A 16,604-nucleotide genomic window follows, 5' to 3' on the forward strand; every position below is an offset into this window, starting at 1 on the left:
CTGAAGAGAGCTCCCTTGCCTCCTTCACCTCGTTCTTCTGGTCTCAAGAGGAAGTTCTAGATGCCTGCTGACCTTGACGCTGCAACCTTCTCCTATGAGACTTTGGCTCCCTATGCGGAAAATTTGTTGTTCCCCTCCTTTTAGGAACACCAATCAACGCAAAATTTTGCTGACCTTACTCAGGAAGCTGCTGTGCAATCTTTCCAGGTATGGTATACTCCCAAAAAAAAAGAATAATAAAACAATGATAAAGGATTACTTGATCTTTACTGATGTGGTTATTTGTTTATCTAGAGTCTGCAATCTTGCTTGGGCGTGTTGAGTAAGGTGTTGGAGTTTACCAAGACCTTTGACGCCATGAAGAAGAAGCGTGATGCTCTTATTGATAAGTACAAGGCGGCCTCTAAAGCTCTGAAGGGTGAAAGGACTAAGCACATGGAATGTCGTGCTAAGCTTGATGAGTTGAAATGTACTTTGAAGGCTACTGCGAATGAGTCTCTTGACATGGCCAGCTATTACTTTGGGAAGGCTCGTCTGGAGATGATGGAGGATTGCCAGCAGGGAAAACATGAAGCGTGGGACTATACTGTTGAGAAGGCTGCTTTTGAGTCGTCTTTTCCTGAAGAAGTTGCTGCTCCTGGTTCACTGTTGCTCAGCTATGCTGATGAGGAGGTTGATTCTCTTGTGAATGAGGACGCGAAGAATGCTCCTGAGGAAGAGAAGGTCCCTCATGATAATACTGGAGAGAATTAGTTTTGTGGTGCTGTGTCACCTAGTATTTTCAGAACAATTTCTATTTTAATGTTTTCGGTATGTACGTTGTTGCTGCCTGTAGGTTTTTGTTCAAAGTGCGCCTACGTTAAGCATGTGTGAATATGCTTGGCACTCATAGGAAGTGGGAATTGACATATACGATTAGGGACAAGCACTACAAGAAAATTGTCATTTCGTAGCGATTGTACATTCACTACAATATGTAAGTATGTTTGTGAAATTTTTAAGGAAATCATATCATTTTACAATCGCCATGGTTTTACCATATAAAATCGATACGGAAAACATAATAATACATATCCACACTATTTTTGCACATTTATAAAATTATGAGAAATCGTATCATTTACAATCGCCACTAAATCCCAAAAATCGATACGAAAAGCCTTTTCTACACTAGATATATAAATTTTGTTTGACAAATAATTTATGAAATATGTCATAACTTATTGGTGAAACATTTAATATAAGAGTTTGAGGTTGCATGTTCGAATCTTGTAAAGATCATATGTATGATTATTATTTTTTTGAGGAAAAGGAGTTCAACATTTATAGCAATTATAATCGCTACAATAATCACCACGATTGGATGTAGTTTTTCATATCGATTACTGAGGCCAACCCCAGCGATATTGAAAACTACTACTAAAGGCTAAAGCAACGCCGGATATTGTATCGAATGACCATTCATTGGGAAAGCTTTTTGTTGCAATTACAATCGATACTAAAGGTTAAAATAATCGCTACGAAAAGGTTTTCTTGTAGTGAAGGAAAGTAGGGAGCCACCAACAAGTTTTAAGGAACTTGTAAACCATTCACGGATCATTAAAGGCAACCACGATTAAGGGACAACGATAGGCAACAACGATTGACCCGTAAAGGTTACACCCCATTCATAATCAATGAGATTACTAACTCTAAATGGTTCGGAACCACGAAAGGAGGATTGGGGATGATGGTACGAAGTGAGTCAAGGAGTCACATTCGCCCGTATTGGCCTCTACTCGATTCTTATAGTAAAAAGTATTTCTGCGATCTCAAAGACATGCAAACAAATTAAAGATTCAATTTGCTCCAAACTATTATTATGCTAAATTGGTTGAATATTAATGCAAAATATAATTCTAAAATATTGTGATCACTTGATTAAACAACAAGATTAAAAAGGAACCTAAACCAGTCGTCCAAATTATCTTATTAGGCTTGATTTTCGATTACATATTCCCTTGAAACATGCAATATAGTGATCAACAAATATAGTAAAAATCAACATTAATATTGGAAGCGGTTCAACAATAAATTGTTAGTCAAATCAAATCATAATAAACCTAATCATGATACTAGCAACAAGAATAAAAATTAGAGTAATTAAGTAAATAATTACTCACTTTCCACGTTACCTCGAATTTGCTACATCATGAATAAATTGTTAGTAACTTAAATAAAAATAAATCAAATTAAAACAATTAAATAAAAAGTAGAGTTTATTTGGTCCAAACCCTCTGTTAATTATACTTTTTACGCCTTGGTTTAAGGATGGAACCTCGGGTCAAGTATGGACTCCTTGGAGTGCTTAAGGTATGTATTGTGGAAAAATAGGGAAGGCTAGAAGTTAGGTTAGAGAGAGAGAGAGAGAGAGAGAGAGAGAGAGAGAGAGAGAGAGAGAGAGAAGAGAGAAGGTTTTTTGTTGATAAAGCTTGTTGATTATTGAAAAAGGGGTTATATGAATTCTATTTATAAAGAAAAAAGAAGGTCAAAGAATCAAGAAAAGATCCGAATTCGAATAGGAATAAAACTCTTGCGATAGGCAGCAGTTTTTTGTAGTTTTTGTTTTTATCATAACTTTTGATCCATAAATCAAAATAAGATAAATAATATTTTGTTGGAAAGCTCTTGAAGTCTACTTTCTAACCCAATTGAAATCAGATTAAAATAGTTTGTAGAATAAAATATATGGTCGAAATAGTGAGACAATGCCAATTTTGGATAGAGTTTCGTATTTCTTTTATATCTTTTTTGTTATAGCTCAGAATTAATATTATAATATATCATTGAAAAGATAATTTCAAGAGATATAAAATTATATAAGATTTGGATAAAACTATGAGGCATGAAAATCATATCTGACTATCTTTGAATGTCTTTCAATTCGAATAGAATTAGGACTTTCAAAAAGAGGAGTTTCATTCAATTTCAAATTCTTTAATCTTATCTTTTCATAAAGGATAATTAAGATCATTTAGAAACTTATAGAATCTTCCAATTAATCCTAATTATTATAGAAATGGGATTAAATCCTTTTGACCCTCCACATGATCATTGGGTCATATGTAGGGGGGGCTTAGATTCGGTTTAGGCTATGTTTAGTATTTTGACCATAACTTATTCGTTATAACTCGAATTTGGGCTTATAATATATCGTTGGAAAGATTTTTTCAAACCCTATCCAACTATTCAATCATTGGACCCAGATTATGGACCGAAATAAACTGGTATAGGCGTTTTTATAAAAAAGGACACAAAATGAATGATTTTAAGGGACACAAAATAAATTATTTTGGGTTTAAAGGCACGAAAAGAGGAAACTAAGTTACGGTTTGGCGAAATGGGCTAAGAATTGGGTTGTTTTATGAAATTTATTGGGATTGAATATGGATTTAAGCACTCCAAGATTAAATACTCAACCCAACCAATAATGGCGGTGAAAGGTTGTTCATCATCGGGTTTGGTTTTGGGAGACATTTTTAGGTGTCTACACTGCCTAAGTGTAGTAGGATATTTGGTGTTTTTTGTTTGTCTTTTTCCTACCTTGTTACAGCTGGATGCTTTGTTTATTTTTTTGCTTTATGCAACTAAGTAATCTGATATTTGCTACACTATGTATCCTATTTTTTCATGTTGTTCTTCTATGTATCCCAGTTGTATTACAGTTGTACTACAGTTGGGATGTAGTGTTACTTACATAATTTGTTCCTTGTGCGTTCTTTGTTCTGCAGGGAAGATCTTTGCGCTTTGTTGTATTCTGTACTGTACTGTTGTCCTTGCAAAATAGAGTAGGGTCAGGGGTGGTCGTGGGTTTCCCCAACGGCCCTCCGATGCTTAAGTCAGTACTTGTAGTGTAAAAAAAGTTAATGGTCTAAGTGTTATGATAGGGGAAAGTACCTTTTTCAAGTTGTGTTTGGAATGCCTTCAGGGAAATGTTCCTTTCTGACTAGTGTTAGTATAAGAATATGTAAAAGTAATGATTGCATACCTTTCTTCTCCTAGCTACTTGATTTTTCACATACCTTAGAAATGATAAAGCTTTAGGTGAGCTGCGTTCCTGCTTCGTTGAACTTCCTTCCCTTCTACATTCTTAACCTGTATGCCCCATTGCCTACTACTTTGGTGATCTTGTATGGTTCTTCCCAATTGGGTGCTAGTTTCCCTGCATTCATTTCTCTTGTATTCTCGTACGCTTTTATGAGGACCCAATCTCCTATCTTGAAGACTTTTTCTCTTACGTTCTTGTTGAAGCTCCTTGCCACTTCTTGTTGGTAGGCTGTCATTCTCATTCTTACATCTTCCCTGAATTCTTCCACTGTGTCTAAGTTATCTACCAATTCAGTTTGATTTCTGCCTTCAGTCATTAGTCTGTATCTTGTAGTGGGAACTTCCACTTCCATATGGATTACTACTTCACACCCGTATACTAGTGAGAACAGAGTATGACCTGTTGCGCCTTTTGGAGTTGTCCTGTTCGCCCACAATATGTTAGGTAGTGCGTTTGCCCATTTTCCTTTAGCACCCTCTAGTCTTTTCTTCATATTAACGATGAGGACCTTGTTGCTTGACTCTGCTTGTCCGTTCTCTTGTGGGTACCTTGGTGTGGATGTGATAAGGGATATGTTCCATTCCTTGCAGAATTTCCTGGTTTTGCTACTGATGAATTGGGACCCATTGTCCGTGATGATTTCTGATGGTACACTTAATCTGCTTAGGATGTTCCTTTTGATGAACGAGATGACGTGCTTGTCCTTGATGCCTTTGTATGCCTCAGCTTCTATTTGGAGAAGTAGTCTGTCATTGCCAAGAAGTAAACCCTTTGCCCTGATGAAGGGGCAGCTTTACTATATCCATTCCCCACTTCATAAATGGCCAAGGCGTTAATGTTGAATGTAATTCTTCAGATGGTTGATGAGTCAAGGGCGCATGTTTCTGACATGCTAGGCACTTCTTTGAGAACTCCGCAGCATCCTTTCTCATACTAGGCCAGTAATACCCCATTTTGAGTGCTTTGTTGGCTAGGTTCCTTCCTCCTGAATGATTTCCGCATTCTCCGATGTGTAATGATTGCAAGACTTGTTGTGCTTCTTTTTTCTCTAAACACCGTAGGAACAGTCCTGTTGCTGACTTTTTGAAGAGCACGTTGCTGATTAGACAATATTTGGATGCCTTCATGGCAAATGCGTGAGCTGCTGTCCTCCCTTTTGGTGTTACTTTGTCTGTGAGGAAATCTTTGAGAGGTTTTTTCCGGTTGTCTTCTTCTTAAATGGGGTCTGTCTGTATTTTGTAGACATTCATGGTTGACTCTTTCTCTATGGCCGGGGATAAGACGTGTACCAGCGGTATAGCTCCGAACTCATCAGGGTTGATGTTTGACCTAAGATTTTCTTGGCTTCAGTGTTCAAGTTTTTGGGTACTTGTGCGATCTTGAATTCCTTGAATTCTTTAATGGTATGCTAGGTATGCTATCATCTTGGTGTCTTTTGCTGTGTACTCACCATTAATTTGGTTCACAATGACTAAAGGAATCAGAGATCACTTCTAAATGGCTTATCTTCATGTCTTTGGTGATGGTCAACCCTATAATTAATGCTTTGTACTCAGCTTCATTATTGGTTGCCTTAAAGTTACACCTTACTGCGTGTGCGATTTTGTCTCCAAGAGGGGATGTGAGTACTATCCCCAAGCCTACGCCTCTTATGTTTGCTACTCCGTTTGTATGGAGTCTCCATTTGTGTTCGTCTTTAGGTTCTTGTAAAGCCAGCACTTCCTTTTGTGCTTCATGTTCAAGGGTTGGACTAAAGTCGGCTACGAAATGTGCCAAGGCCTGTGACTTGATTGCAGTTCTGGGTTCGTACTGAATGTCGTACTTACTGAGATGGAGTTCCCATTTTTCCATCCTTCCTGACATTTCTAGCTTTCTCATGATAGCCTTAATAGGATAATTCGTACACACATGTATAAAATGGCTCTCAAAGTATGGACGCAGTTATTCCTTCAGCTTCTGGAATGCCTCCTCATGCTCTTCCTCCCATTTAAATTCTTTGTTTTTCTTCAGTACGTTGTAGAAGACCTTGTTCTTATCTGAAGACTTGGAGATGAACCTGTTCAGTGCTACTATTCTTCCTGTGAGGCTCTGTATATCTTTCTTTGACTTTGGCCTTTCTAAGTCCAGGATAGCTTTGACTTGATCCAGGCTTGCCTCTATTCCTCGCTGTTACCATGTATCCCAAGAATTTTCCTAATTGTACTCCGAACGTGCACTTTGTAGGATTTAACTTCATGTCGTACTGCTTTAGGATGGTGAAAGCTTCCTTGAGATCTTTGACATGATCGGCTGCCTTCTTGGACTTCACCACCATATCATCTATGCATACTTTCATCGTGCTTCCAATTTGCTCTGCGAACATCTTGTTTACTAGGCTTTGATATGTCGCTCCTGCATTCTTCAATCCGAAAGGCATCACCTTATAGCAATAGATTCCTTGACTGGTGTAGGGAATATTTCAAGCATCCCACACTTGAGCCCCACTATGATCATACACTTAAGCATGGTGGCGTCCAAAGGGAAGGAAGCTAGAGTAAAAGAGTCGCCAACAAGTTTTAGGAACTTGTAAACCGTTCACAGGGTGAAGGTTACACCCCTTAACGATCCAGGAGATTGTTAACTCCAATAGGTCTGGAACCATGACTGGAAGTTCGGGGATAAAGGTACAAATCCAACCTAAAAGAGATTGAACCTGCCCTAAATAGGCCTCTACTTTATTCTTCTCGTATTAAACCATAAACCTGTTTATCTATGTTGGTTGAATTAAATGCACAAACAAAACTATTATTGGCGATCACTTGAATTATAATCATATTAACCTAAACAAGATTATTAATTATCTTATTAAGCGTGATTACAAGTACAAATTCCCCTTAAACGTGCATAAAAGGCGTGATCAAGCAATAACAATAATATATATCAAGCAACATAACAACAACAATCATCATCATAATAATATCAATCTCAATAAAGCATAATAATAATAGCAAGATCCTAGGCATGAGACTAACAAGATTAATAAGCTTAATTCCTAGCATGTGACTAAACAATAAAGATCAAAGCTTTATTCCTAGCATGATACTAACATGATATAAGGAAAGAATAGGAAGCATCATAAACATACATAATTAGAAAAGCAATAAAAGCATCCTAAATATGATACTAGGAATCAAAATAAAACAATCAAAACATGATTTCTATATCAAAATATCAATAAAGCAATTAAAGTACTTACTTCGATGCTCGTATCTCTTTCTAATAACAAAATACACGCATTAGTAACTCAAGAAAAATATTAAATCAAACAATTAATTCAAATAATTGAAATAAAGATTTGGGACCAAACCCTTAAAAATATTAAAACCTTTCACGTCTAGGGCGAAGGCAACTTCGAACTTGGCTAGGTGTGTCTAGAGCTAATGTATGAGGAATTTTGTAAAAGGGAAAGGTTTAGAAAAAGAGAGAGAGAGAAGAACAAACTTCTAGCTTTAGAGAGAAAAGATGATTGAGAATTGCTAATGAAAAACGGAGGTCTAGGACACTCACTACTACAATTGTTGCAAAATCAAACGATCTTAACAACAACGTGTCAACAAGGAACCGTTATATTGAGTAGCTTTAAAAATATACTATAATGTATGACAACTCTCCTTCTTGAACCATTGTTATAAGTGGATATCTTTAACAACGAATTATGAATTAGACAACATTTTATATTTAACTGGTGTTAAAGGAATACAATTTTAATAACGGGCTTTTGGTAAGCGTTATTGAAGGGCCTTAGTATCTTCTACTGTAGTAAAATTCCAATAAACTTTTTCTGCTTAAAAAATAATAATAAAAAAATAAAATAAAGTAAAATAAAATAAAACCAATAAACCCCCAAAATTTATCCCCAAAAAAGCATCAGCTTCTAGTCCCTCTATGACTCTATCCCACTCTCCCACAAAACCCACTCACAATAGAATTTGGCGGGCTGTGAAACTCTACTTCTCCGCTTCCACTCTCCATAAACGTGATGGAACTGCTACTATTCCACTCTCATTGTTTCTGTAATGGTCATATATATAAGGGAAAAAAAATCAAATCTCTCTTTTCTCTTTCCTCGTTCTAGTTTGCAAGACATCTTTCGGTACGGTATTCTATCAATTCATCTTGATTTCTTAGGGTTCGTTGCTTGAATTAAACTGATTTGAGTCTAATTTGATGTAATTAGGGAGGCTGAGGTTACAATTTGTGGAGTACATATCAGACAACTTATTTGCGGACTTCGATAAGTAATTCATCTACTCCGTATTACTAATTTTCAGCTTTTTTGATGTTTAATTTGTTTAATTTTAATTGCATGTGGCTTCAATGGCAAGAATCTGGGTAAATTGTTTCATGAAATTAGATGTATGGTGAATCAATTTTGGTCGGTTAACCATGATTAAGAGGATATGTATACATTATAGCTAACACACAATTAATTTAATTTGTATTATCTTTGGTATGTAGCTAATTCAAATTAGTTTCTTTCCCCATATTGATATTCTGTTTGTTGGATTGGTATGTTGGTTTCTTTCCAATTATAAAAAGAAAATACAATTCCACATTGATTTATTGGGATGATGTTGGAAACGGGTGGGATTTAGTGAATTTTTTTTATTGGAGCTTGTATTATTTTACTTGGCTATGAATAATTACACAATTTCATGTGCATTTAGAATGATATATATTTCGTATTTAGAGTAATAATTGCTTCTGGTTGGTAAACATAGTTTAATAACTACAATGTAAGGTTATATTATACTCCCTCCGGCCCTAAATGATAGTCACTTTTGCCATTTTTAGTGACCCTAAATGTTAGTCACATTTGATTTTTTCAAGAACCATTAATATTATTTTTTTACCAAAATTCTCTAACATTTGGATAAATATTTGTGCAAATTTAACTTTCCCATGTAAATTTTACTTTCCCATGTACTTTAATTACTTTCTCTCTCTACTTTTTTGCATACCCAATGTAACTTTACTTTATCAATGTACTTTCTTTAATTATCTTTAATTCCCGTTATTTTTCTTCAAAAGTGACTATCATTCGGGGCCGGAGGGAGTAGTTTTTTTTGCTTCTGAATGAGATAAAAGTACTTGACATCCATAATTAGATTTGTAGGCCTAATACACAATAACACTAGAACTTCGTATCTATTACACATCAACAAGAAAGACCCATTTATAAAATAGTGCTATCATGCTTATGGAAATGCAAAAAAGTACTCTTCCAAACCTCTAGCTATCTCAAGATGACCAACCTCTTTAATAGATTTAATCACTATGCCAATAAATTGAGTTTCAATCACATATTTTTTGTTGTAAGAAACACAAAACTAATAAAGGGATTCAAATTACTCCATCAAATTTACGCCCACTCTCGAATATATATCATGCAGTATTACTTTGTTCATATAATCTATATAATTCATTTGTAAGATAAATTAAAAGACTACAAAAAAAAAGCTCATTTATCATTTCTTTTTGTATCATTCAAAAGAGGTAATTGGGTTTCTTTTGAAAATCAAGCTTAGACTTAAATTATTGGAAAGTTGCATTTTAGGGTGGGGCTCCAAATCAAAATTCTGTTGTTACTTCATAAATAATAAAAAAAAATCTCTTGAAAATCAATTACTTATTTTATACCCTACTCTAATTGGATATGAAAACATGGATCATGCTCCATATATAATTCATCTTATATATCAGCCTTAGTACTTTCACTCGTCTCATTCTTGCTTAAATGCTTAGCCTTTGTAAGTATCTCTTTCAAACACACCTATATGAACATCAATTATTTTTTTTTATTATTTTTTTAGGCAAAATAATCATTTCAATACAAAGATGATAAAGTCACTAAGCCTTTAAATTTAATAGCCACAAAATAAATGATGAAAGATATTAGGAATAGATATATTTTAGTTGGTTGTCATGTAAAAGCAAAATTTGAATTGAATAGAATAAATCACCAAATGCATTAGTTTAAGTTAAAATTATCATAGTCAAATATATGAAGTCAGTACAAAGTTAGAGTCGTAGACACATTCAGAAACAAAGACTACTTGTATTACAAGAAATCTGATGAGGCATGCTATGTGGTAGCAGCAGCTGATGTGGCAGCTTATGTGGCAGCGTGAGTAATTCTGAAAAAAAAAATTGATAAAAGTATTAAATTAATAGTGTTTGATAATAATGAAAGAATATTGGACAAAATCAAATTAATCAAAATTTTGTTTAGATTGATTAAAATTTATTAACTCTTCAATAACACTGACCATTATGAAAATTTCCTCTTCGTGATTAGTCATAATGGATCGAAAATGGATGTCAAAAGATCGTACCGGGGGAGAATATGAGAAAGGAATGGAGGAGTTCATTGATTTTGCGATTAAACATTCTAAACATCCAAATAGAATAATATGTCCATGTGTTGAATGTTGCTTTCAAACCCGACTTAGTGCTGAAGAACTAAGAGATCATTTGACCATTTATGGAATAGATGAAAACTACACGAATTGGGTTCGACATGTAGAGGTTGGAGATGTTTCTCTTGATTGGGGTGGTGCTCACGATGAGCCAAATGAAGACAACACCTGGGAAGGAGAAGATCACTTAGAGGAGTTGACGCGTGTGATTGAGGAAGAATTACAAGATTGCCCAGAAATGCTTGATAACATAACTAATGATGCAAAAACACCCTTATATCCCGGTTGTACAAAACACACAAGATTGTCAACTATCTTAAAATTGTACAACATGAAAGCTGGCAACGGGTGGAGTGATAAAAGCTTCACAACGTTACTTAATTTTTTAAAAGATGTGTTGCCTGAGGACAATACAATTCCGAGTAGGTCATACGAGGCCCAAAAGATGTTGCGTTCAATGGGCATGAGCTATGAGAGGATACACGCATGTCCTAATGATTGCATTTTATATCGAAAGGAGTATGCATCTTTAACAAAGTGTCCTGAGTGCAACGTGTCTCGATACAAGAAGAAAGATAAGGTTCCTGCCAAAGTGTTATGGTACTTTCCCATTGTACCAAGATTTCGACGTTTGTTTAGTAGTCCAGAAGATGCAAAGAACTTGACTTGGCATGCAAATGGGAGGATTAAGGATGATGGTTTGCTTAGACACCCTGCCGATTCTCCGCAATGGATCAAAATTGATAAAGAATTTCCTGAATTTGCTGGTGAAGATAGAAATCTTCGTCTTGCACTCGCTACCGATGGCATGAACCCATTTGGCAGTCAAAGTAGCTCATATAGTGTATGGCCTGTTATTCTGGTTATATATAACTTATCTCCAGAGTTGTGCATGAAAAGAAAATATATGATGCTATCTATGTTAATCTCAGGGCCAAAACAACCCGGGAATGACATAGATGTTTATCTTGCGCCCCTTATTGAAGACTTGAAGATGTTGTGGGACACAGGTGTTGAAGTGTTTGATGCATCTCATAACGAGAATTTTAATTTAAGGGCTATGCTTTTTGGGACAATAAATGATTTCCCTGCGTATGGAAATCTCTCTGGATATAGTAACAAAGGATATAAGGCATGTCCTATATGTGATGATGGTATGTGTGACATGTATTTAAATCACAGTAACAAAGTTATTTATCCTGGTTATCGTCAATTTCTGCCATCAGACCATCACTATCGTAGACTAAAAAAAGCTTTTAATGGTAAGACAGAAGAGGGTAAAGCACCTAAGCCACTAACTGGTGATCAAGTTTTTGAAAAGGTAAAAGGGTTGGAAGTCAAATTTGGAAAACAAAATGCAGATCTTCTTCCCAGCACTGGTTATAAGAAGAAGTCAATATTTTTTGACCTTCCATATTGGAGCTCTTTGTATGTGCGACATTTTCTTGATGTCATGCACATTGAAAAAAATGTGTGTGATAGTCTTATTGGAACTTTGCTTAATGTTCGTGGAAAGACCAAAGATGGTAAAAAGTCAAGATTGGATCTCGTTGACTTAGGCATTAGAGAAGAACTAAAACCTCAGACTAAGAATAGGCGTACATAATTACCTCCAGCCTGTCATACGTTATCAAAGAAAGAGAAGGTTGCTTTTTGTGAATTCTTAAGGGGAGTTAAAGTTCCAGAGGGTTATTCTTCAAATATTAGTAGTCTTGTGTCTATGAAAGACTTAAAATTAATAGGTTTAAAGTCTCATGATTGTCATATTCTACTAGAGCATATCTTGCCAGTTGCTTTGAGGTCTATTTTACCAGAACGTGTTCGACGAGCCATCACAAGACTTTGCTTTTTTTTTTTTGCTGAAATATGTCGCAAAGTTATCGACCCTCAAAAACTAACCAATTTGCAAAAAGAACTTGTTGTCACTTTGTGTGAGCTTGAGATGTTTTTTCCACCATCTTTTTTTGACATTATGGTTCATCTAACTGTTCATTTTGTTAGAGAAACACAATTGTGTGGGCCGGCATATTTGAGATGGATGTACCCAATTGAGCGCTTTATGAAGATCTTAAAAGGGTATGTGATGAATCGAAGTCGTCCAGAAGGTTGCATGGTTCAACGATCCCTAGCAGAAGAAGCTGTTGATTTTTGTAGTGAATATCTCTTTAATGTTGACCCTATTGGTCTACCAAAGTCGCGAAGCATCACATCAACGGGTAAGGGAATTGTGGGAAATGTAGTGATATCCATATCTCGTGATGAATGGCGTCAAGCACACCTTTATGTTCTTCACAAGAGCTCTGAAGTTGAGCGTTATGTTGATGAACACATGGCTTTCTTAAGGGACTTGAATCCTACTAGAAACCAAGCATGGTTAGCTTCTGAACAAAATCAAACTTTTGTTAATTGGCTACAAACAAAGGTTGCTGAAGATTTGAACAGGAGACCAGATTCTGTTTCTGAAAGACTGAAAGCTTTGTTTCGAGGTCCCCGTATGGAAGTCATATCTTATTCTGCATATCAGATAAATGGATTTACTTTCTATACAAAGGAACGAGATAATCAAAGTACTATGCAAAACAGTGGTGTGGCTCTTGAGGCTGAGGCTATGCATATTTCTAGTGCAAAAGACAAAAATCCTATTTTTGCTAGCACGTCATATTATGGGTTTATTGTGAGCATGTGGGAGTTAGATTACAATATGTTTAGGTTACCCGTCTTCAAATGTATGTGGGTTGAGAATAAAGGCATCCAAATTGATAATATGAAGTTCACCCGAGTTGATTTCCGAAGGGCTAGCTATACTAAGGAGCCATTTATATTAGCATCTCAAGCAAGACAAATCTTCTTTGTTACTGACCCAAAGGATAAGAATTGGAGCATTGTCTTATCGACAAATAGAAAAAATGCTAGTACTGACCAAGTTGAAGATGATATGGGAAATGAATTTGAAGATCACCCATTCCCTGAATCATTACAATCCTTTGATGATGATACTGACGAAGATGATTTGTATAAGCGAGCTGATCATTCTGAAGGGATATGGATTAGACCTAGTAAGAGACGTCCAGGTGGGCCATTAAAGAAGAATTGGATGCAACCCCTTCGAAAGAAGCGCAAGATCTAAAATGATGGAAGAGACAACGAGTAGTTGGAAACATTAATTTTTTGCTAGATTTTTTCAATAGTACAATGATACATTAGAGTTTTAGTTACATTTGCACATTTATGAAACTGATGAATTAACTAATGTTATGGATTTAAAATTTAGTGTGATACTATGTTCTTTATTTCCATATATTTGCTTCCTTTATGGACACCAGTAACCTATTCTGTATTTTTTTTATTACCTATTATCATCAGGTTTCTCCTTTCTGAATTTACTAGTGTGTGTGTGTGTTTTAATCTGTGTGTGTTCTAATATGTAATGCCTTTATGGTCTTTTATTTCAAGTATATTTAGTTTTTGTTACAACTGATGAATTATACAGCTTTGGCAAGTGTATGTTTATGATCTTTAATTTTCTCAGCAATGTATTATTGATTGTATGTATCCACCTATTAGTAGCTACTACTAAATGTTACATTATTATGTTGCATTATTCGTAGTCTCCTCTCACTGCTATTTTTCCACTTAAATTTTATAGGTAATGGGATCCAGTCAGCAGGATGCTGATGGTACAAATGCTTCTTTTAAAAGAAATAGACCAACAACAACTAAGCGAGGTGCAACACGCATGAAGAAGGTTGTTCGAGCCAGGAATAGAAAAATGGTTTTTCCAGTACAGTGGAACTCAAAAGGCCAACCTATTGGAAATAATAGTGTGATCATGTCAAGTTATTTGGGAGCCACAACACGAAGCACAATTCCTATCAATTATGAAGATTGGGATCGAGTTCCTTATGCTTTGAAAAATGCAATTTGGGAAGATGTCTCGGTAATAATGTTCTCTTATATTATGATTTTGCAGCATTAATCAGTAATTTACTTTTTATTTAATTTAGTTTGATTTAATGATTTTTGTTTTTTTTTTTCTTTTATGATAGAAAACATTTAACATTCCAGAACAAAAGAAAAAATGGATCATTTCTAAAGCAGCAGACAAGATGAGGTATTTTAGGTGCTTTTTAACAAGAAATTGGCTCTACGATAACCATGGGAATGTACGTGATGAGCCACCTAAGTTATATCCATTTATTGAGAAATCTGATTGGGAGTCCTTTGTAAGTAGTCGATTGTCTGATGAATTTAAGGTAAATTGCTCAACCTAGATTATAATTATTATTAATAGCATATAAATCCTATAGACTGCACTTACATATCAGAATCATATTGGACAGAAAGCTAGAGAGGATAATCGACACAGAGCAAAGAAAAACAAATATCCTCAAAAGCGTTCCCGTAGAGGATGTGCTCGCTTAGAGCAAGATATGGTAAGTTGTAAACCCAAAGTGTTTTATAAATCTCTATTTCCACCAGAAGATCATTCATTTCCTTTGCATTAGTTTCACCTTTGTCTTTTCAGTGTTGAGATTTTAGCTATAAATCATGCCTTCTCTTTATACCTAGCTTTTTTGCCTATTCTAGAGTGAGTAATTTAGTGTAGGATGGTTAGTCATGGAGATTTTCAAGCTATATTGTATAATACATTTCATGCACTCTAGTTTTGCTTAAATGTAATACCGTGAAATGGAGATCATCACTTTTTTCATGCAGTTAGCAGAGTTGGCTTCTACTGATAATCCAATGACTTCAATAACACGAGCATCTATGTGGAAGGCTATACGAAGTGATAAAAAAACTGGGATAGTTTATGAGAAAGCTCAAGAAGTTGCGGAGAAAATTGTGAGTGTTTTCACGCCTCTTTTAATTATTTACTATTAAAACCCAAATTTTGTTCCTCCTACAACTAGCCTAAGCAACTATGCTAAACTCTTGAAATACAAGAATGTCTTATATACTCAAGAAATTTGACATGTTTTTATTTTTCTATTTATGTTGTTTTTAATCGATTGTCATGTACGATATACTAGAAAACCTTGCTGCTAATGGCGAGTTTCCAGATTCCGGGCGCGAGGATGTGCTCTTCAAGGCTTTAGGAAATAAGGCAGAGCATGGAGGTCGTGTAAGGGGTGTTGGTTCTGGTGTCAATATCACAGATTATTTTGGAAGCTTAAAAAATCCTAAAGAGTCACAAGATGAGGTAAAGGATTTAAAATCAATGGTGATGGCTATGTCAAACGAGTTAAGGGAGTTGAGATCGTTAGTAAATTCGGGAACTCAGTCCAAGAAGACAGCTATTTGTGATACTATCATTGCCGGAGAGAATGAGGAGGAGCTCACTCCAAGTTGCAATAGTCCTATCGAATTTCCAGAGGTATATTGTGAACTCATCTATATACTAATAAACATACAAGATAATATAGTATGCTGAAATTTGTGCACTGAATCCCCCTTTTCCTTTAATAGATTATAAAGATTATTTGTCATGTGTCTGATTAAATTGAAACTGAAATCTCTGATGATATAGGGCTTGACTGCGTGTGAACTAGCACTCTCAGAGCCAAGTTATCGCGTTGTAGCTACAGGTAAGGTGCATAACATCCCAAATGTTGCACGTGTTGTACATGGTGTACCACTATTGTCCAACCAAGTTAGAGTGTCGATTGAGTACATTTATGAGAAACAAGCTCTGCTGCCGGTACCTCTTAAAGATGAAGCTTATACTCTAAATGAAGCTCTAGGCACACATGTTGCTTGGCCTTGCCATTTAGTAATTATTGCCGGAAAGGTTTGTCAATCATGCAACCCATCTATGTACCAACTTTGCAGAATATAAACTATAAAAACTATCTAATTTATTTTGATACAAACTTGTAAAATGCAGATCCCAACACAGCCTACATCAAAAGCAAAACAAACTAGTTGCACCAAGGGTTCAAAAAACGATGTACACTTATTCACATTATTTTATTTTACACATTCTTAATTTTATAAAAATATACTATCAGATGAGCATAGGATTGGTTAAACTATTAACTTATTACTGAAATTGTATG

General features: G+C 35.4%; 2 protein-coding genes across 2 annotated transcripts; one reads left to right on the top strand and one right to left on the bottom strand.

The window, feature by feature from the left end:
- Positions 1-4,121: 4,121 nt before the first annotated feature.
- Positions 4,122-4,580, bottom strand: LOC145566316 (uncharacterized). The gene has a single exon (XM_081625772.1). The coding sequence runs from the start codon at positions 4,578-4,580 to the stop codon at positions 4,122-4,124; it is 459 nt and encodes a 152-aa protein (XP_081481898.1).
- Positions 4,581-10,429: 5,849 nt separating this feature from the next.
- Positions 10,430-12,151, top strand: LOC145566317 (uncharacterized). Its single transcript, XM_081625773.1, has one exon. It carries the CDS (start codon positions 10,430-10,432, stop codon positions 12,149-12,151), a length of 1,722 nt encoding a protein of 573 aa, XP_081481899.1.
- Positions 12,152-16,604: the final 4,453 nt, after the last annotated feature.

This window comes from Chenopodium album, chromosome 11, assembly GCF_948465745.1.
Source record: "Chenopodium album chromosome 11, dcCheAlbu1.1, whole genome shotgun sequence".
Taxonomy (NCBI): domain Eukaryota; kingdom Viridiplantae; phylum Streptophyta; class Magnoliopsida; order Caryophyllales; family Amaranthaceae; genus Chenopodium; species Chenopodium album.

Bases quoted from the DNA above. Each gene is read 5' to 3' on its own strand.
- LOC145566316 (XM_081625772.1), bottom strand. From the start codon at position 4,580: ATGAAGAAAAGACTAGAGGGTGCTAAAGGAAAATGGGCAAACGCACTA.
- LOC145566317 (XM_081625773.1), top strand. From the start codon at position 10,430: ATGGATCGAAAATGGATGTCAAAAGATCGTACCGGGGGAGAATATGAG.